At 36.2% G+C, this 21,834-nt stretch overlaps 2 protein-coding genes across 11 annotated transcripts in view; one reads left to right on the plus strand and one right to left on the minus strand.

The window, feature by feature from the left end:
* tmtc3 (transmembrane O-mannosyltransferase targeting cadherins 3) overlaps positions 1-20,578 on the minus strand; it is a 31,633-nt gene extending 11,055 nt beyond the window's left edge. The window contains exons 1-11 of one of the 4 annotated variants that reach the window (XM_058986293.1): positions 20,035-20,233; positions 19,624-19,738; positions 18,378-18,597; positions 17,170-17,388; positions 13,702-13,801; positions 12,457-12,572; positions 10,077-10,249; positions 8,512-8,764; positions 3,161-3,309; positions 1,969-2,089; positions 847-958 (exon numbers count right to left, since the gene is read on the minus strand). In XM_058986293.1, the coding sequence (XP_058842276.1) occupies positions 847-958; positions 1,969-2,089; positions 3,161-3,309; positions 8,512-8,764; positions 10,077-10,249; positions 12,457-12,572; positions 13,702-13,801; positions 17,170-17,388; positions 18,378-18,566 (1,432 nt within the window). In that variant the 5' untranslated portion in view covers positions 18,567-18,597; positions 19,624-19,738; positions 20,035-20,233. Of the gene's footprint in view, positions 1-846; positions 959-1,968; positions 2,090-3,160; positions 3,310-8,511; positions 8,765-10,076; positions 10,250-12,456; positions 12,573-13,701; positions 13,802-17,169; positions 17,389-18,377; positions 18,598-19,623; positions 19,739-20,034; positions 20,234-20,491 lie in introns of those variants that run through there. The other 3 variants (XM_034032465.3, XM_034032464.3, XM_058986294.1) reach the window with 3 other exon arrangements.
* Positions 20,579-20,639: 61 nt separating this feature from the next.
* cep290 (centrosomal protein 290) overlaps positions 20,640-21,834 on the plus strand; it is a 49,867-nt gene continuing 48,672 nt past the window's right edge. For all 7 annotated transcript variants that reach the window (XM_058986285.1, XM_058986291.1, XM_058986286.1 and 4 more), the window contains exons 1-2: positions 20,640-20,736; positions 21,653-21,779. In XM_058986285.1, coding sequence (XP_058842268.1) covers positions 21,678-21,779 — 102 coding nt within the window. In that variant the 5' untranslated portion in view covers positions 20,640-20,736; positions 21,653-21,677. The remainder of the gene's footprint in view (positions 20,737-21,652; positions 21,780-21,834) is intronic.

The following is a 21,834-nucleotide window of genomic DNA, read 5'->3' on the forward strand; positions in this document are numbered from 1 at the left end:
GTATGCGCCACAGCACAAGTGAAGACCGATTTCTTTTCAGTGCTTTAAAATTGCTAATAAGCTGCTTAACTTTAGCAGATACCAGGTTGCCTGTAGGCATTTACACATGAGCTCTGTACTGAACACTTCTTAAACAAGTCAGACAGGAATTACAGAGATAAACAATATATTATATATATATATATATATATATATACACACACACACACACACACATATACATACACAGTTGTAGTCAAAAGTTTATATACCCCAATGGAAATTGATAATATCTAGATATTTCTCAAAAAAGTAATTTCAGGAAAAATCTTTTGTAGCAAAAGTTTTGCTTTTGTGGATAAGGAAAAAAGGAAATAGATGTCTACAATTACTTTTCAGCTTTTTTTTTTGCAAAACTCCAAAAATGTTAATTCAAAAGTATTCATACCCTTTGATGCAAATATAGTATTGTCCACAAGGTGCTAGAAATTTCTAGAAAATGCTGACTTGTATATGGACATTCTTAGAGTATAAAAGGGTTAGGCATATGATGATTGCTGTCATTAGCAATAAATCAATATGGGAAACAGTAAAGAGCTATCTGAAGACCTCAGACAGAAAATTATTTATTGTCATAAATCCCAATTTCAACTATTGTTTCTATTATCAAGTACAAGACTCATGGTACTGTCACAACACTCCCTAAATGATATGGGTGCCGATATTCAGGGCAAGACTAAGGTCCTTAACGTTTCTATCGGATGCTACCTGAAATATAACTTTATATAGAGAAGAAAGTATAGTATTGAGTCAAATATTACACCTATGAAATATGAAATACACACCTATTGGACTGTGCATCCTTACCTGGCTGAACCCTTGTAGCCTGTAGAAAATATTTTAAAGCTCTTTCATAATTGTTCTGGTTCTCCAAAGCATGGCCCACATTATTCCAAAGCTTGGCATTGTTTTTATTGACCTGGAATACAGAAATTGGGCAATGTCTTGAGAATGTGTACTTTGAAGTTATGCAAGTAACCTCACTGATGTGGAGAATTAGCAAAATAATAATGACAAGCCAAAGATGTTAAAGGAAGATACGGTTCTTTATTGTTTTGCCCTGGGCAAGCAACCAAAGAATAAGCACCCAAAGGCATTTCACAGTAAGAATTTGTTTAGTTTTGCACATTGTGTAATGGGTTCCTGTAAGAAACCAAAAGGATCAAGTTAAATAAATAGAAAAAAAGTATTGAAACCCTTTCAATGCAAATGCTCTAATTCACATATTGATAGTATTACAGGTACCGCTTAGTTATAGTGGATATGTATGTACTTTCTCAGCACTAAAATTTGTAATTATGAAGCGATGAAATAAAAAAAATCCTTCAATTTTTTTTTTTTTTAAATGAACTATTTTCTTTAATTTCATGCTATATTTTATTTTTTGTAGTTAAAATTATATAAATAAATAGTAGTCCAGATATCCACATTTCCCAAGTATAATAATAATAAATCAGCGAGAATTATTTTGGGCACCACTCTCTTCCCTCAGCCGGACTCGTCTGGTTTCCTACCCTATGGATCTTTAACTGCAGTGCTTGCATTGGCCATAATGGGAATTCCCCTTCCTCCCCCCCCCTCCCTCTCCCTCTCCCTCCTCCCACCCTCGCCCTCCCCTCGCCCTCCCCTCTCCCTCCTCCCACCCACCCTCGCCCTCCCTCCTCCCACCCACCCTCGCCCTCCCCTCTCCCTCCTCCCACCCACCCTCGCCCTCCCCTCTCCCTCCTCCCACCCACCCTCGCCCTCCCCTCTCCCTCCCCTCTCCCACCCTCGCCCTCCCCTCTCCCCTCTCCCCTCTCCCCTCCCCCCCCTCCCCCAGGGATTCCACTTTTTTGTGGGAGATTACACAAAATAATTCAGTCCCAATTTAAGAGGTACAACATATAAATGCAAGCAAATATACCTACTTGTTATAAATACAGAACATACCTTTAATGCAGACATGAACAGCGTGTATTCAGATTCCCAGTCCCAATTTCTATTAACTGTTTTGACTGCATGAGTAGCAAGGAGAATTGCCATACCAATCCAAGAGAGTTTTTTCAGATTACTACAAAAAACAAATTTGTACATACAGTAAATACTTATTTCTGTAGTAAAGGCTGCCACAAACCATACGCAATGCAATTTCTTGTGGGGCTTTCGCAGTGAAATTATCATGCACAAAACAAATAACTTTACTAAACAAATAACTTTTTACTTGCCAGAGTTGCTTATAGTTTATCTGGATAGTGCAAGATATCTGAATGGAGCAATATTACTAAAATGTCCGTGTCTGTTTGTTGTTGTCAAAGATACTGAGCTCCAGTCGAGCTGAAAGGTTGCAACTAGCTGATTGGGCAGTTGCAGGTACAAGACCGGTTGCCTTCGTCAGTGCAAAGTATTGATTTTGGTGGATAATAAAATACACTTGTACCAATTCTGTCTTTGTTTAGTATTTGCTGTCCAATAGATGTGACCTGAGCTTTCATTAAGGAAAGTCAAAATGAAAATGCCGCCACGTGCAGATTTTAAGTTTGATTCACAGCTCATGCTGTGTGACATTTTATACCACTAGAATTGGTAGTTGACTGGTTGATGTACTGAATCGTTTTCTAATTCCTGATAGATCACATGATTTGACAGTGAGCTCTGATTGTCACATTACAGATAGGGTACTGAACAGTCACAAAAAATAGCATTCAATCCTATTTATTTTGAATTGTTCCAGTGTCGCCTGTGGTCTCATCTGTGGTGTGAAAGGTTCTTATCCGGTTCCAATAGTTTTGTCAGCCAGCAACACATATCCCCTTGTCACATTGCAGCTAGTGTGTAGCAGCATAAACATTTAAGATCTAAATGTACAATTGTTATGTTTACATTTAAATGATGTTGCATTTATGTTGTTTGTTTTCATATCTTGCTTAGCACAAGTAATGTACAGCTCATTTCCTTAAAAGTTCAAAATATATAGGATGCACTCAGGTATGTCAGTACGTCAGGTATGTCAAATAACGCATGGTATGAACTCACACTAGAACCATTATAAAAACACAGAATTTGACTTAGCATTTCTACTGGATTTTTTTTTGTTTTACTCATCAATTCTACCTAATATTTTAACACCTCAGCTTACACTCACCGGCTCTTAGTGGTTTTTCTCCATCCATGTGCCACTAAAATGCAGAAGCCCATGCTGGGTACATAGAGGACTCTTTCCGCAATCACAAATCCCACCGGGAAGAACAGATTTGATGCAGGAATAAATGGCAGCACAATTAAAGACAGTGCCTAGAAAAAAAAAATATATATCATTTTTAGGGGTCTACTTAAATCGCGGTAAATTTACATATTTTTCACGGGTATGTTGCGGAATAAAATTAGGATTTCGCGGACCTGTTTAAACATTAAATAAACCTAAGTAGACAGTATTTCAGAACACTATAAAGCCTAAAAATAGTGGTACTTGCTTCCTTACTAAAAAAGAGTGCTGTGATTTGTTAAAGGCGAGCATGCAGTATCCCCCTGCAGTTGACTTGCCCATACATTGAGACTGCACGTCTGCATCCACTGAATTGGTTGGAAGTTAAGGCAAAGCTTTGCCAAGTTATACAGATGTGGAAATCGATTAGAAACAGCCCAAAAACTCGGTTATACAAGGGCATCTGGCATACTTTAATAAAGTCAATGTGTGTAGCACGTTCGTTGTCATGTTATTTGTCCCATCCAATAATTTATTTTATTAGTACCGAGTCAAAACAAAGAAGACGTGGCTATTCGGGTCTAATATTCCAACTGTAAGCAGCAGGTTGAAGCGAGGTGGCTGTGCTGGATCATTTTAGTACTGATTTAACTTGCAGCAGACAGGAATATTTTTTATCTGGGCTGACTTTCCAGTTTGGTTTCTGAAAGCTGTTTATTTTACGTTCTGTTCAGCAGCCTCTGTAGTAGCCTTTTGTTTAATGTGTGATTCTGAAGCTAAATAGCGATCGATCGTATTTTCTCCAAATACACATTAAGATATGGAAAACAATGACCTCAGTCTGCATGTACCGTTCCTTTGGGAAATATCTTGAAACGATCATCAGCCGAAATATACTTTGCTTTTTTGTCGCCCATTTCTACTATTTTACCTCCAATGCTGAAAACTAGATTTTAGCAACCTAAATCAAAACAATGCAGCACCAACTTTGTCCCACCCCCTCCTGCACAGTACAGGTGACATAAAAGCAGTAAAGACGCACTGATAGGCTCATTAAAACTTTCTCATTTGAATAGTAAACAAGAACATTAACAGCTTTGGAGAATTTATTTTGGAAATGTTACTTGTGGATGTTTTTTGTTTGTTTGTTTTTTGCTTAAGTGCAATGCACACGGGACGGCGAAGAATTAAAAAAGGGCTATCTACAGAATGAAGATACGTAGTTTGCATCGCTTGCGTTGTGCAGTAGTTCATTTAAATGACGTTTCTTTTTTTTTCCTCTCCGTACTTGTTTGTATGCATTGGCCCCTAAGAGGTGAATTTCGCGGTGACCGCTCAATTTCACGATTTCCGCGAAATCGCGATTTAGGTAGGTCCCTAATCATTTTGTTTAAAAAAAAAAAAAAAAAAAAAAAAAAAAAGATCCAAAACAAAAAGCACTGCATAACAGTGACACCTACTGGCAGATCTGGTTTCATGTATAGCTGCTACAGATTCCTATCGGTTCCAAATACACCTTGCCAACATGCAGTCTTAAAAGAATACTTTATACCGAGGGCTTCTGATTTTCTGTTTTACCGAATAAAAAATGATCCTCCTCGGATACAAAAAAAAATAATGAAATCGGTGTAAGAACATAAGTAAAGCCAATAAAACACCAGAAAAACACTGGAAATGGTTACTCAATTCACATTGACTTCACCCCTTTACCACTTAAAACAAACAAACCTTTCCCAGTGCAGTTGGGCAATGTCCCTTCTTCCTGACTCGTATCTATCACTGATTCATTCTTAATATTTTAAACCCACCCCAACTACTGAGTAGCGGCAATTCCTATATTTCTATTGGAGACTCCGCTTGCAAGATTTAAAACGAGATTACAATTAGAAGGCTTGTTCACAAGATTTAAAGCTATATTACACATATAATAAAAAAAGAATTGCAAATTGTGGTGAAGTGTAGAAAAATGCCAAGACACACAAAAAACCCAGAAGAATGTGCCCGTGACCATAAGGATTTTGTTGAGGAAAGCAAAGGAAAGAAGGTACAACTAAGCGTGCAAGTACTGTCGAGCATTCCAGAAAGTGACCGAAAACAATAATTTCATACAGTATATAAAAAGCAAAAGCCCCGGGGGAAAAAAATGTTTTACATAAAACTAAAAAAATGAGCTAAAAATAAGCAGAAGAAAATTAAATTAATAAAAACCAAAAAACAGAAGCCCTAATTATACCCTCTAAGTTGACATGATATATGTATTGAACTGTTTATTATTTCATAATATATGGTCTTAGTCATCTTCTATTACTGTTTCTTGTCATGAACATTTGACGCATTTACATTCACCAGCATATTTGGTTTCTGGGCAAGTCTTTGAACAAGCCTGAACATGTACCTGCATTTAAAAAAAAAAAAAAACACACTAGGGTGCACAAGTTTTTTTAAATGGCACTTTGACAGTCATGTTTTCCATATATATTATGTAATTTTAAAGACCATCATTATGGAGATTATTAGCTAAACATGCAAATAGATTTTATTTGTATTTTATTCGACTGTAGTGTTTTTTTGTTTCTGGTATGTAAGTGTTTCAATTTACTTGTAAGCTACATTGTGGTTAGAGACGCAACAATTATCCGATGCATCGATTATTGATCATCCGTCCATTTGTGGGCTTTCTATTACAGTTTTGGTAATTCTCAAATTTTGATCATTCATAATTATCCAATTTCTTGATGTGCAAGTCATATGGCAAAATAAAGTAAATCTATCCCAGTGGTGGAAGGAGAGCCCCTTTTTGCAGCAAATGTTTCTAAATAGGAAATGGATAATAATAACAAATGCATTATTTACCTGGTTAAAGTTTAAGTAATAGATTGCTGCAATTAATATCTTTTCTGTTTATCGTCCTTTACATTGATTTATATTGGCATTCAGTTCATGAAGTTTTTTTTTTTAGCCAAATAAAACAAATTTAGACTGATATTTGTCTGGAACCTGTTTACTGGGTTCATGTAACAGTTCGCACAAATGCTTGTTTTTTTTATGTGATATAAAAGAAAAGAAACCCTAATTATGATTAATTACTTCTCACTGTGGCAACTCAGAAGGGTATAAACATTCTGTCCAGAAGTTCATAAACTTCTGTTAGCTTACAAAGGAAGCAAACTATTATTGCAGTATTCATGTTAAGCCCAAAGGGACATTTTTAAGCACATGTGAACTTTCCACGCCTCACTGCTACTTACAGGAATTCTAACATGGTCTCGTAGGGTCTTGTTCATAATAAAAATGTAAGAATAAAATGCAATAAGTATGCAAGTTCCCAGTAGTATTATCTATCCATAAGCTACAAAAACTATTGCACTCTACTAAATACACCTAGCTTGCACTAGAATATGTTTAATAAAAAATAATGGTTTTCTTACAGCTTCAATCTTCAATCTTCACCAATATTTAGGGTCAGTACAACAATATACCTACACTTTGTACACCTAAATAAACTGAAAAAGACAGAGATAGTAGAGATCTGAGGAAACCAGGTGTTAGATGCATAAAGCACACAGACATCTAAATTGGCAACAAAAAGGGCAAGGCCAAAAAGACCTCAATACATTTGTAAAGGGCACCAAAGCCACTAAACTAAAATCAAGGACAAAGTATAGGATGTTGTCTAATTTTGCTTAGGATCCATATATGAAGCTAATTATTGGCCACAGAAAGAAAAACACAGTTGATAACAACTATTAATTCAGAAAATGCAGTTTTTTTTTTGGTCAACCATGGCTCCAGACTCACTTTTTGCCTTAGGAGCCAATGGCTCCTACGCAAAACAAAATTAGTCGCTGTAACAGGGCGAGGGGCCCTGTACGTGATTATTTGTTTACTTTTAGAACGGGGTACCCCTCCCCCCTGTGCAATTTATTATTTTGTATTTGTTTTGTTGTATTATTATTATTATTATTGATTTATTGATTTATTTATGAATGTGACGGCAAAGCTGTATGTTTTTGTTATTGTTTTCATTTAAATGTGTTCTGGCAGAGTACTTACACAGAATAGTACTTACACACGTTTGGTCACCACATAACTGCTGCATGAACCTAGGGTTACCATATCCTGCTGGTGTTAATACAGCATCTCTGGACTTTGTGTTCAATCAGATTGTTATTGTCCCTCACACTTCAGTTTAAAACCTGTGATATGCCGTCTTTTTCTTTTCCTTACAGGCTTACCAAGCAAAATCATGGAATCATGTTATTGTTTGAACCCAAACACTTCCTAATACAGGTGACTCAGTTGCTGTAGCTGAAAGGACACTGCGGTCATAATGACTGTGATTAGACATTTTGAGGTGCATTGCAGCAATTGATATTTAGCATATATCATGAAGAAACCTGAATTACTGTATTTATGTCCTGGGCAGATGAGGCGGTAATAAATTAATCTTCGGGCGAGTTTGTTATTCATCCTCTGCTTACCACCCATGACTTAAAGCTTGTTTATACCACGAATGCTTACGACAAACAAAAACATACAAACTTAGTTTTAAACACATGCTGTTGCTCTAGTTAGTTTGTGAAGGACGATATTAAAATACGTAACATTTTTTCTTGTAAAGTAGCTTATGACGTCACTGCAGTGAAGTACACAAGTGCAACGGAACCTGAAGGGGTTTACAACTACCGGTACTGATGTTTTTAATTAGTAGTGATTTGTATAGGTTTACAAGTCAGTAATTAATAAATACATTTCAAACTAACGTATTGCTTACCTTATCTAGTTATTTATCCTATTTTATTTGAATGCCCTATTCCATGTTTTATGTTTTTTTGTTTAAGCCACAGATGTTTACATTTTCTATGAATAAAATCTCGGCAAGAATACTGCAGCTACTCAATCTCTTTTGAAGATACTGCACGGTAATTACTTTTTACAAGACAATACAGAGAGTCGGCAGTATGGAGCTTCCGACAGGTGTGCTGGGTGTAGAAAACTGCATTCTTCATATCTGGAGTTTTGTAGTCTTTTTGAAATTCTTCTATTAAAATATTCTCATGAAAGAAATATAGATCAATGTTTACTTATTTAATATTTTGTATATTGTGAATATCAGTGTTTTGTAAACAGTGTTTGTTTTTAAATGCTACACAGTATGATTTGCAATACAATGTATTTTCAGTGCTGTATGTTATGAAAACAAATATATACATTTAAAAATTAGACACAGTTAAAAAATTATTTCAATTATGGTGGTTCTTTTTTTTCATTATAGTATACTGTTGCCTTACCATAATGACAGTTTTGGAAGAGTCCACAGAATATCGGACACCGTGATGCACCATCAGTCCCAAGACAGAGTAGAAGGCGATTGTGACAAGGTTTCTCATATCCAATAAAGACTCCACAAGTGGAATAGTCCCCATTGTCCAATCACAACACAGCTCTGATGGGTTCAGGAGCAGCCATGCATTCACGGGCAGCAGGTAGTTAAAAGTGAGCTGCCTTGCAGGAGTCTGGCTAACTGCTGCAGGATTATCAAATCTAAAATAGAGAACGATTATTAATAAATCTGTGACGAAGGACCCAACCCACAATAATACAATCAAGCATTCAAAGCTACTGCCGGAAAATAGTTGGACATTTCAAGCATTCACCACTGACCTCTTAGCAACTGCAGGAACTACACTCGGATGGGATTTCCAGTCAAGAAACTACAGCAGAAGCTCCTATTTTATGCTAGACAGGCTTATTGAACAGAAACATCCTCTTGCCATATGCAGCAGACTTTGAGCTTACTGCAACAGTATATGCATCAGTGGGGATTGGCAGAAAAGGTGATGCTAGTACTTGCACCCTTTGAAGAACTGAACCGAGAAAATGTTGCATTGTCAGCAACAGCATCTAATGGGATTCCGTGTATCATAGATTTGGAACGACTTCTAAGAAAAGTATCTGACATGGACAGTGGTTTAACACTTAAATATATTTAAAGTGAACAGAAACCCTGGTTTACAATTGTGTTACTACTAATAATAATAACAAATAAAAGAAACAATGGTACCTGCCTATTATTGTCATAGCATCTCTACTTGCAAATCCCAAGGTTTTATTAAATTACATTTTTTTATTTTCTTACTGTAGCTTCAATTTAAAAGGCTTTAACTCATTTTTTATTTAGACAATAAAAGTAGGAAATGTTTTTGGAATATACACCATGTGTTTGAGGAGAGGAATGTTCAGTAATACTGTTAAAATGTTTTGGTAAACCTGACAATGGTGGTTAAATTGTACGAACTAGCAACATATTGTTTTAATAAAGCGTTCACAATTGTATACAGATATCTTGAATACTTTAAAGCTCACTCCAGGCATTTTGCTGAATCCAGTTTTCCCACCTAACTAATTGTTCATGATTTGACATACACTGCCCAATTCTTCTTATTATTTATTTCTTAGCAGACGCCCTTGTCCAGGGCGACTTACAGTTGTAAACAAAAATACATTTCAAGAATCATAGTACAAGTAATAATACAATTAAGAGCAAGATAAATACAATTAATTAAAAGTAATAATTTATAACAATGCCTTCCAAAGGAAAACTTTATACCATCTGACTTGGCATCATAATTTATCAATGTGTTATTGATCTGTTCATTATCCCAGGGTATGTGTTCTTAAATCACTATTGCTGTTTCTACTAGGTGTGTGCCAAGAGGGTCTTGGTATGACAAACATAAAAACAACAAAAAAATGTTTTTCACACAGACCATTATTTTTTTTAAAGTTGAAAATGGGTTATCTGGGGATCTCTAGACACAACCCAGTTTAAAGGAATACAGTGATTAAAATGTACCTGGTAAAGACGGGTAGCTGCGACTGAATAACCTGTACCCTAACAATGACCAACAGTAAAGTGCTAAACATAAGAACAATGAGCTTCAATAAAGTCTGCAGCAATGAATATGGAAGACCATCTTTTCCTCGAAGAATCCTTAACACTGTGTCCCACAGATGAGGCAAGGTAAACTACATAAAAAAAAAAGACAGTGTTACCAAGGACAGTTTGGAAAACATTTTACCATAAAAAAAAACATTGAATAAGTCAATTTTCTAGGCATTTTTGCAGGACCCTTTAAAAAGGGGGAGCGACTAATACACAGGTGCGACGTATATGCCGGTGTGCCTAATATTAAACTACTGTACCAGTGCCACAATGGAATTACTACAGCCACGGTTATGGCTCACACAAACTTAACTGTTAACAACCTGATTTATTTGTTCAGGATCTACGGCATTCAGGTCATGTTGCTAGGTAGAAACACAAAACCACTGCTGTAATTAAAAATGTTAATTTCTTTACTCTCAATACCCTTAGTCATTTTGAATGTTAAACGCAAGCTTTCAGACTCTTGACTGACATCCTCTCGAAAATGTCACAGCTATACTGCTTCACTTAGTGTTAATGCAATAGCTGTCAGTCTCTATGAATTTCCTTATTCCCACCCTCCCGAGCCACTGATTTGTCAACTGAACCCGCCCTCAGGATCCGTACCAAACAGCTATTGGTTAGAAAGCCGAGTCGTAAACTTTAAGTCTTCCATTCGTTGTAACTGCAATGCTATAATAATGCAGGTGACTTTTTGAGACTAGATAAAGTAGGACAGTAAGAAAAAAAAGAAAATGCTACTAACAGGTTTGAAATTGTGCTTTGTTGAATTTGCCGAAATACATGTTAATAACAAAGCTGAAAAAACAGTACGTGACTGGAGACGAAACAAAGACAAACTTAAAATGGCCAAAAAAAAAACGAGCGGATAGGAGGAGAGTGTTTATGACCCGATGTAGAAAACATTTTGTTTGAATGGAGTACTTTGAATGACTTTAATACATACTGTAACTTGTTCTACATGTCAGTGCAACGCAGTGGTACACTTGTAAAGTATGTGTATGGCTATGGTTCTGATTAATAAAACAAAATGAATGTATTTGTACATCTGGAAATTGAATGCAAATTGTACTGCACCGTATGCAACACTAAAATGTTTTGTTTACTGGTTATTAGATGGTGTACTGTTTAGTGTTTTTTCTTTGCTTTTTTTTGTTTATTATTATATTTGAAATTTTTAGTAGTCGCCAATTGTTTTTATAATTTTCTCCCCAATTTGGAATAGCCAATTACTTTTAGGCTCAGCTCACCACTACCACCCCCGCGCTGACTCAGGAGCGGCGAAGATGAACACACGCTGTCCTCCGAAGCATGTGCTGTCAGCCGACCGTTTCTTTAACACACTGCAGGCCCACCATGCAGCCACCTCAGAGCTACAGCGTCGGAGGACAACGCAGCTCTGGGCAGCTTACAAACAAGCCCGCGGGCGCCCGGACAGACCACAGGGGTCGCTGGTGAGCAGTGAGCCAAGGACACTTCGGCCGACCTGCAAACAAGGATTATTTCAAAACTAAACCTGTGTATCTCTTTATTTATTGGTGTTGAGCATGAAGGGAAAAAAAAAATTGTAAAAAAAAATATTTTAAACACAGAAAAGGTGTTTTTCTCAAATTTAAGTCTCAAAAAGGGGGGAGACTTTTATGCCAGTGTGATCTATAAAACCATTTTTACGGCAAATAAGAAAAAGCTGGCCATACAATCACTGTAGATAGTTGAACTTTCAACAATAATATTTCACCCACAACTATAAAACCATTAACGGTTAAATAGATAATACTGAAAGGCAAAATTATTTGACACACTTAGAAACTTTTCAAAGTCTTTCTCAATACGCTACAATATTTTAAAAAAATGTACATTTTTTATTTTTAAACTAAAAATTTAGAACTAAGAATGTCAATGTGATGACTTGTATGGAAATAAGTTGTTGACTAGTATTGTTTATCATTGGAGTAGAGAACGGAGCAAAAGCAATAGCAAACATTTTGTTACACATTTGAAAAGCTGAATCACAATGCATGTATCAAGGTATACGTTGTATTTTTGTGAAACTGAATATACACACCCCTAGTGGATATCAAGCATACATTCTGGATTGAGGATGGATTAAACCAAGATCAATGATGTCTAACAAAGTGAAGAAATGGCACCACTTTTAAAGTACATTTTGTCCTGTCATACAACATTATGTTTTTATAAAACTGCCTTAACAAAAAAAGTTTTAAAACAGAAAGTGGTTAATCAATTACATTTTTCTATATTTTGAGAATATGTAAAATAGCCTTACCCCTTGAGCTACAAATACTTCATAGACACAGCATATTCCAATGACAGTTATCCCCTGCTCCTTGCATAATGTTGCAACAGCAACTAAAATCACAGTTAATGCAATGGGAGTCCAAACTGAAAAACATCAAATTCATTTTTTTTTTTTTTTTTTTTTTTTTTAATTACTCTTGTGGTCCAACTGCTTTTATATTGTTGTCGACCTTGGTTCTATTCAAATTTCTACCACGTTTCATATCACTTTGTGAAAATGTACTCAATTCATGACAGTAATGCCACTTAAATAATTTCTGATATTGTATCAGTTGAATAGACCAAGGTCTTTACATTGAAACCTGCGAAGGTGGGCCAACTTGTTTAAGAGTGTCCTGCAACACATTATAGACAAAAGCAGCAGGGCTATCAAAACAATTTCAGAACATGTACCAATATTTAATCACACTAACAATTAAACACATTTTGCATGTGGCACAACAATAAGATATGTCCCAAAAAAGAAAATTCAGGCTGATGTTAATTTACAAAAGAACAGCTTGTCCTTGACAGAGATTATTAAAGCATTATGACAAAGAGACCTAAGCAATGACTACAGAGTGCATAGTGTGTGTGAGGAGTGGAAAGAGTGTTCTATTGGTGTGTAAACTATATGCTCCCTGTAGCTATAGCTATTATATGACAATAGTTTTGATAATTCGATTAAGGTTTTGCATTTAAATAATAAGCGAATGCCATCTGTCACATGATATTGTTTAAGAAAGCAGTTTGAGAAAGCATGTTTTAATGCAAATGCATATTCTGCAAATAAGTGCTTTTCTTGGTGGTTTGTTTTTATGCTTTCTTTCTACAAGCCTTTATAGACATAAGCACAACTGCAACTTCAGCAACACACCATGGAAAATTAACCAAATATATCTAAATGTGATTAACCGCATTTTGTTTACTTGTTATATTTATTTGCATTGTAACTTCTTATTTAAACAAATACAAAATATTGAAAAGCAATATTATACCTGTTTAAACTTTTTTGTTGTTTGTTTTAGTTTTTTTGTAATAAACTGAAACAGGCCTACACAACTCTATTTTAAAATTAAAGTACACAATAAAAAAAATGTTGAAATAAAAAAAAGAAACAATTACTTCTTGCACAAACACATTCTACTTCGACAGGCAAACCAAACACCATGCTACACAAGCTCAAACAATACATTAGAAATGTTAGTAATAATTAATTGATACCACCACTTACCAATTGAATTGTCGGGGCTTTTGGATTTGGTATAGGACAGAAATGCAGCTAATAAAAATATAGATGATAAAAGTTCAGCTCTACCGACTACACCAGTAACCTAAAAGAAAGAAAATCCCAATTACCCTAAATATTCAGTTTGACTGGAGTCTCTTCTCCTTCACATTGTGAGAAACAGATAAAGCTCTGTTAAAGAAAAATCAGTATTAGACAACAGTCACATAAATAGATAAACTCAATGCTACTAACATAATGATATTACAGTATGTGCAGTAAATGCACAACCCACATTAATCAAATCAATGCACTGGATCCACTATGATTAACACTCATGTCCAAACAGTTTTTCAAGTGATAATTGAATTGACAGTGGTTATAGAAACGTAATCAAACTACCAGATGTGAGAATCGCTAAAAACGGACTCAGATGGTGCGTGCTGCCTGTATATCAACAACTGCCATTTCGCTGATGACTAGTACAATTAAGACATGCACACAATATTCCAACAGGTAACTTTGGACACTTAGAGCATCTGTGATGAAGATCATGAGTGCCACCTTGTGGCTAATAGATTACCCCTACATATAATTACAGGACAATGGAGTTATAATACTAATTATGTATAAAAAAAAAAAAGAGAGATTTAAAATATAACAGCACTATCCTATGTATGACCAACCAACTACAATAAAAAAAATGACTCCAGCCTTAGCTTGTTTAAATCTCTTATCAAAACACATTAGAACGCCACCTGCAATTCTGATTAATGTTCCCCAAAACTGCATACAGTGCTCTCCCTTTATTTATAAAGCTGTAGTTGTAAACCATTTGCTAGAAGCCATGCAATTTCTATTCCGCACTATAACGAGAATATAGCGTAATGGTATTATAGAACAAATATGAGCCGTGACTTTAAAACCTGCAATTATTTTGCTGAAGGGTAATACATTGTCGGATAAGTAAAGTTTAGGAAACATATGAATTGTCGCTCATCTCAAATGGGGTTTCTGAAGGTTAAATATTATAAATACATAAATGTAAAAAACATTATCTGGTTACAACGTATTATATTATGGCAAATTATTGGCTTCTTAAACTAGTTTGATTGATTTTATTTTCTTCTCTTCTCTTGGTGTACAACATTATTGACGGGAACCACATCAACCTGCTTCTTTGATAGGCTGCAATATTAAACTCCTTTTGTATGCAATACCCTGTTTCCACTGGCACAGGAGGGGTGACAAGAGGGGTTAACTGGTGTAACTATCCCAGGTACCCCGAATGTACTGGCTTGGGCATATTACTCAGGCTTGTTAATATAAACTACATAATTTCATCTGACGTGTAATCGTACAGAGAAGGCCCCCACATGCAACATTAATTTACATGTAAATAACATGTTTGAAAGCAAATAAAAACAACAACAACATAGACTTAAGGCCATTGCACAATGGGTCCGTTCCGTCATTTATCGTCCGTCTGAAAAAGTCGTGCGTCAATCCACTGCACACCAGATGCGTTAATATCATACTTCAGAGCGCTGATGTGCAGTGGAGGCTTTCTGGTAAATATACCTATAGTTTCAGCATTTTAATAAAAAAATAAACACAATTCTGTTGTTCTTGCATAACTTTGAACACAAAATGTTAAATGTGGTATAAACAATGATCAGTTAAATGGAAGTTAAAACATTTGCTAATTATTATGTGTCTACTAGATCTACAATAATGTTATTACGCAATACATAAAAAATAATAAAATAAAAACATGATATTACACAACACAGTTGCCATAGCATCAGAAACCATATGACCAATATTTAATTTTTCAAACACTCGCTCCTGTAATAAATATATCTAAAAGTTGGGAAGCTAGCAATGAGCTACCGAAAATACTTTATCATAATGACCTTCTACTCTGTGTCTGAAGCCAAAAATTCCATCACTTACATGTACTGCCCCTCTTTTCTGACTGTTAAACACTGACCACTCTTGCCCTGTCACGCTTCTTTCTTCAAAGTCTTTGTTGGAGTTATCAGCAAGTAATTTTTGTATGGCACACACAATTCGTTTTACCATTTTGTTCAGGGAACTGCAAGAATCCACATGTCCTCTCAGTCGTTTTTCATTGGTCAATATATTTTTTAACGCACGTCAAAATCGGATCAAATCGAACTTGTTTCAATTCCAAAATTGATTAATCACTGTTGTACAATTACGGACTCAGTGTGCAAGGTGCAATAGGGAAAGCACATGATCGTTTTTTCTGTTTAGGCACACCTTAAATTCGGATGCGTTATCGGATCCGGTGTGCAGTGGCCTTTAAAATGATATATGGGTGGCTCCCAAGTGGCGCATCCGGTAAAGGCACTCCACGTGGAGTGCAGAATGTGCCCTTCAGCCTGGAGATCGCCAGTTCAAGTTCAGGCTATTCCACTGCCAACCGTGGATGGGAGTTCCCAGGGGGCAGTGCAAGCGCCACCAAGCGCCACCTGGGTGGGGAGGGCTTTGGTCAGCACTGTAGACTGGCCGGGCGCCTGCGGGCCTGCCTGTAAGTTGCCCAGAGCTGTATGGTCCTCCGACACAGTAGCTCTGAGGTGACTGCATGACGGGCCTGCAGAGTGAAAAGAAGCGGACAGCTGACGGCACACATTCCGGAGGACGCATGTGTTCGTCTTCGTCTCTCCCGAGTCAGCGCAGGGGTGGCAGCGGTGAGCCGGGTTGAAATAAAAAAATAATTGGGCTTGCCAAATTGGGGAGAAAATGAGAAAAAATAATTGCCGATTCCAAATTTAAAAAAATAAATAAAATGATACTTGAATCCTATTGTTTCCGATTCATCATTACACAACAACAGAGAATTTTTTGAGGCTGCGAATATGTTCTGCAATGTGTATACAGTACATGGGGAACATACTGTACAATTAGGCAACCTTAATAAGGATGTTATGAAAAGATGTAAATGCACTTTGCAACATAACCTAGACAGAAGCTAAAATAAACATTCAATAAAAATGTGGCTGTTACTAAACTAAAAAAAAACTATCTTGACTGTCTACAATTTGTAGTTCCCCCCTAAAAAGCGGTTTAAAACTTTGTCCACAGCACCCCACAGGTGTTTTCTTAATGCATTTTATATTTTCCTCTACCACCTGGTGGATAGAATAATGAAGTGCAGCTTACTCAGTTTTTCAGAAAATGCACAATTACTGCAATGCATCACAGTCTTAACAGGTGGTATTCTGTATTCTGCTGCGCACGGGTCGGAACATGTGGTTCCCTTTGTAATTGAAAAAAGTCAACACCACAGAAGACTTGCTCAATGTGTCAATGGAAAAGGAGCATTGCATCTACTGACTTAACCACTGTTTTTAGGAGCATTGAAGTTTAGTTGTATACAATTATTTTGTTGAATTAAAAAAAATGAAATTCCTTCTGTTTAAGTCAATGAGCACTTTGAAAACTTACTGCTTCTGTGTGTATTGGATGAACAGCAAAAAGCAAGGCTGCTACCAAGCTTGACTTCTGGTCCAAAAAAAGCCTGCACACCTGCAGGAATATTAAACAGACCACTGCATGAAGAACCAGGTTCAGGAGATGGTATGACTTTGCACTGAGCTCACTGAATACGTAGTTTATTCGAAACGTGAGGACTGTCAGAGGTCGATAAGACTTGTGGCTCCTTTCCTTCAAAAGAAAAAGATAAACCAACATGTTAGTACTGGAGTACAACTCAATTCAATCTTTTTTTTTTTTTTTTTAATATTTTAATTTTTTTTATTATTATGAACTGCTTGAGGCGCCAAGAATATACCGTCCGTGTCATACCTGTAAATCTGACACATAGGCCTATACATTAAAATACATCTCATAATACAGTATTGTACTGTTCTTATTTACATTCAGTGAGTTAGCTTTCTATACAAGAAGATATCCAGGCTCAAAAATGTAATAAAAAATGTACCTTTGAGTAAAAGTAAAGAATATTCCATTGAAGGCTACAATAAACAGACACCTAGGAATATTTTTAGGTATAATTTAACCTAATTTCACTTCTAATCACTGTGCCAGTACTATTTAGTCATTTGACAGCTTTTCAAAGTAAGGTTACCAGTACAGACATAGTTTAGAAATCTGAACAAGCAAGAACAATAATTGGATTCATCATTATTTAAGAGACTCAGTACTGCAATAACCTACATGCAAAATCTAGCACAGACAAGAAAAAAGAACAAAGATTAATATGGGCGTGGTTGTTCAATAAATACAGTGTATGGGAATATCTTTGCCTGATTCACAGACTGTTCACATCTGTACTATTAAGATGTTTTTCATTAATCCTCAACAATGAACAACGTAATCTCAACTTTTGTTCTTAAAAAAAATCTGAAATAGGTTACGACGCATGTGTTAACTATAGAACACTCAATAGTGGTACATTCAGAAATTCTAAAAGAAACTTTGTAAATTCAATCTCTTCTGAAATGAAAATGTTTGTGATTGAATTTATCAAGTTTATTTTTGTATTTCTATTTCTAGTACTCTCTTGGTTAGTCACAAATTGGAAAGATCATCAAAACGTTCTGTTTAATATGATGTTGTAGGTATTTTATCTTTGCTGCAGTCTTTTCCTCATTTAGACATAATAATGTGATTGTGAGAAAAAGATAATGTACCTCAGTCATAGGGGTCCCCCAGAAATCATTGCGGAACAGGTTCATCAGTGGCGTAGAGGGTCGCAGGTCTTTGTTATCCAGAATAGCGGAGACATCGTCAAAAACAAAGCCACAGAACAAACTGTTCCAGTAACAGGCCACGACCACACCAACCACCAGGACTATCTCCTTCCAGGTCATTTCTGCCATCTTCTGCCAGAGAGGTCATGGGTTGTTAGACCTAATTTAAAATATCAAAAAAGATATAGACACCATAAAAAATAAAGAAGATATATTGTACGGTAGACAATACTGAGCCTTTTGGTAACACCTAGCCTGTAGGTTTTAGAACGGTAAGCCTTGGCAGCGCAAATACCTCGAGTTGTTCAAACAAAATACTGTATGGGCTTATCATTAGGTTGATTATTCCTCAAAAAAAGGCCCATTTTGCTCCTTCCTGCTTTATCAAAGATTCTGGATAAACTGACATGTGCTCAAATGTATAATTTCTTTGAAAGTCAACATCTTCAATAACTGTCAATCTGTTTTCCCACCATTCACCAACTCCTGCTCTTTTAAAGGTCACTGATAATTTATATAGCGCATGGTTAAGGCCTTTATCAGGAGCAATTATTTTTATAGATATTTGATACCATGGATCGTGAACGGCTCTTGAGGAAGTGTTTTTAATTAAGGTTGAGGCTTTAGAATGTTTTTTGTGTCACTTCATCATGCCCTTAACTTACATTAGGCAGGGACTTGCTTCTTAAAACTAAATTGTATTTCAGAAATGTACTACCTGTCACAGTTCACCTCTCCCTCTACAAGACTTGAATGTAGGTGTTTGAAACAAGTTCAGATGGTCTACTTTGAACTCGGTACATTTTAAAGACTTCATTCATAAACACTCAATCACAAGACTGACCCTTCAAGCAAATGGCAGTAGGGCTGGCCCCCTATACCAGTATAGTATGTATGTGTGTATATATATATATATATATATATATATATATATATATATATATATATATATATTAAAACAATGTTTTTAAAACCAATAAAAACCGCAATGTTTAAGATGTTACATATACTATCTGTGTAGCTGAAGCAATAATATAATTGTTTAACATAAAAATAAAACAAACAAAAATAAAAACCTCTCGGTATGCAGTACTGGTATGCTGCTGGTAGTGTTTATTAATTTTGAAAAAATAGCAAATATGCAAACACACACACACACATAAAATACTTAAATACAATACTCAACTGTTACAGTGTTAACAGTGTACAGTAACAACAATATGGCATTACAAAGTGTCCGGACATGACCGAATCATTCTATTTTTGCTGTGTGAAGGAGCAACGACAATATTCCGCGTTTTCTGTCAAAAAAAGCACAAGAAACAAGTCAGCCTTCCTGCAATTATAAAATACAGTAAGTTTTCATATGACACTAAACTACTTTATTTGTGTAATGAGGGCCTGGTCCAAGAAGAAGCAATCCAAATGAACTGGGAATCTTGCGAACAACACATGCCGTAACTGGGCTGAGGCTGGGATATAATCAGCATAATCAAATTCTTCTACCACATCACAATTCCAGAAACCAATTCTCAACCCCTAGTACATCATTTCACTAATATCGATACGTTCGCTTTTGCAGCAATTAAATCCTTACCTTTTAAGCATGGTTTGCTGATAAATACTGAAGAAGAAAAAAAATCCCACTTATCCAACCCTATGCATTTCACAGTGTGGCTGTTAGGATTCAGGTAACTGAATTATCTTACTTCATTTCCGGGGTGGGGCTGGGGATTGGCAAATGTGCTGTAGTTTTTCCCAATGGGAATTAGCTGCAGCAAATTGACCATATCGGAATAGTAAAAGAAGCAGTTCTGCTTCACATCCTCACCCAGTGAGAAAGTATAGCTATTCTGTGCTACCCGTTATTATATAATATAGATCTTTGAATTATCACCCTGGTCGTTGCGGAAACTTCCCTTCACCTAACTAGACCATGATGTCATAAGGGAGCGCTTAATTAGAACTGATCAACTACAGTACTGCAGACAGGCCAAATATTTGCTAGTATATTCTACCGATGCGCATGAGCAGAGATAACTAAAATTACTTACTGTCTCTGATACTTATTTACACTACACCGGTAGTTGTCTGGAAGCAGGCTTTGAGTCATAGATGCAGAAAAGGACGCATTCATTGGTACCTAGTAACACCGCGAGATTGGGGTTTTATTGCTGTCGTAAAGTAGTTTGCCTTTCTTTTTTCATCTCTTGACTGTTTGAACGGTAGCCTAGCAGCAACAGTGTAGAAGCTTGGACGTAGCAGGAGTATGTTGACAAATTTAATTTCAGGCTTAAATGTAAGTACGAAAATGCAGAATAAATACGGTACAAATGCTATATGCAGACGTGTAGAACAAAGGCCAATTTCAAAAACAGCGATAAATGTACTGTGTAACTTAAGTGTGTTTTTTTTAATGCTGTACATACTAGTGTCAATAAAACAGATGTGCTGGGGTGAATAATATGACCGTTTGTTGTTACCGTGGGGATTCACTAATCAGATATGGTTTTCGCAAGAACGTTGACTTGAAGCGGTGGCAGTTATATTTGACAAAAGTAGCACACGTTTTTACATGAATTGTTTAAATAACCATTGTTAGTTTAAATAACGCAACTGGTATTAAATAGTACTAGCTATCTGCTTTAGATTTTTGGAAATTCTAGGTATGTGAAATGACGCTGAGTTAATTATTGATGAAGTACTAGGGAAACGTGTTCGCGAGGAACAGGTGCCTGAGTGACCTAAATTTTGATTCATATGCCAGTTGGAAATGGTGGGTCTTAGTGCCCCTGTTTACCCTTCGTGACTTAATTTAACTTAATTTGATTTCTAAAATGCGCCCGGAGCTTACATGCCAACAACAGTACCTATAGTCGGACAGTCTCGATGGCTGATGCATTTATCATTGGAAATTCTTCACAGATGTAGGGCGTTTGCTCTGGCGACGTAATATTTTTTGTTCTTTCTCTGTCTTTAGCAGCTGCTGACCCTCATGCACTGCACTGCCTTGCAGTGATTGTGTTCACATGACCCGATCTCAGTTTATTGACAAGTGTTATATCCAGTGAATTGGAGAAGCTTATTGTTTCCTCCCTGCTGCTGCAATATGAGTAAAATATGTGAAAAATGTGAGCCAATGGAACGTGAGGGAATTGAGTTGGGTACACTTTAACGATGTTAGTTTTGTTCTTTTTTTTCTTTTTTTCTTATAGATTCAAACCACCCAGAAGCCTGAAGATGCCACCCAATCTTGATTGGGGTCAGCTGATGAAAGTTGATCCAGATGCCTTGTCTGGTCAGGAAAGGCTTGCAGATAAGCTTCTGCTCTCCCTTTCCAAGGTACTTGCTCTCTTCAACAGACAGAACCCTCATCTGTATTATAATTAATTTGTCT

The sequence above is a fragment of the Acipenser ruthenus genome, chromosome 14, assembly GCF_902713425.1.
Source record: "Acipenser ruthenus chromosome 14, fAciRut3.2 maternal haplotype, whole genome shotgun sequence".
In the NCBI taxonomy this organism is placed as follows: domain Eukaryota; kingdom Metazoa; phylum Chordata; class Actinopteri; order Acipenseriformes; family Acipenseridae; genus Acipenser; species Acipenser ruthenus.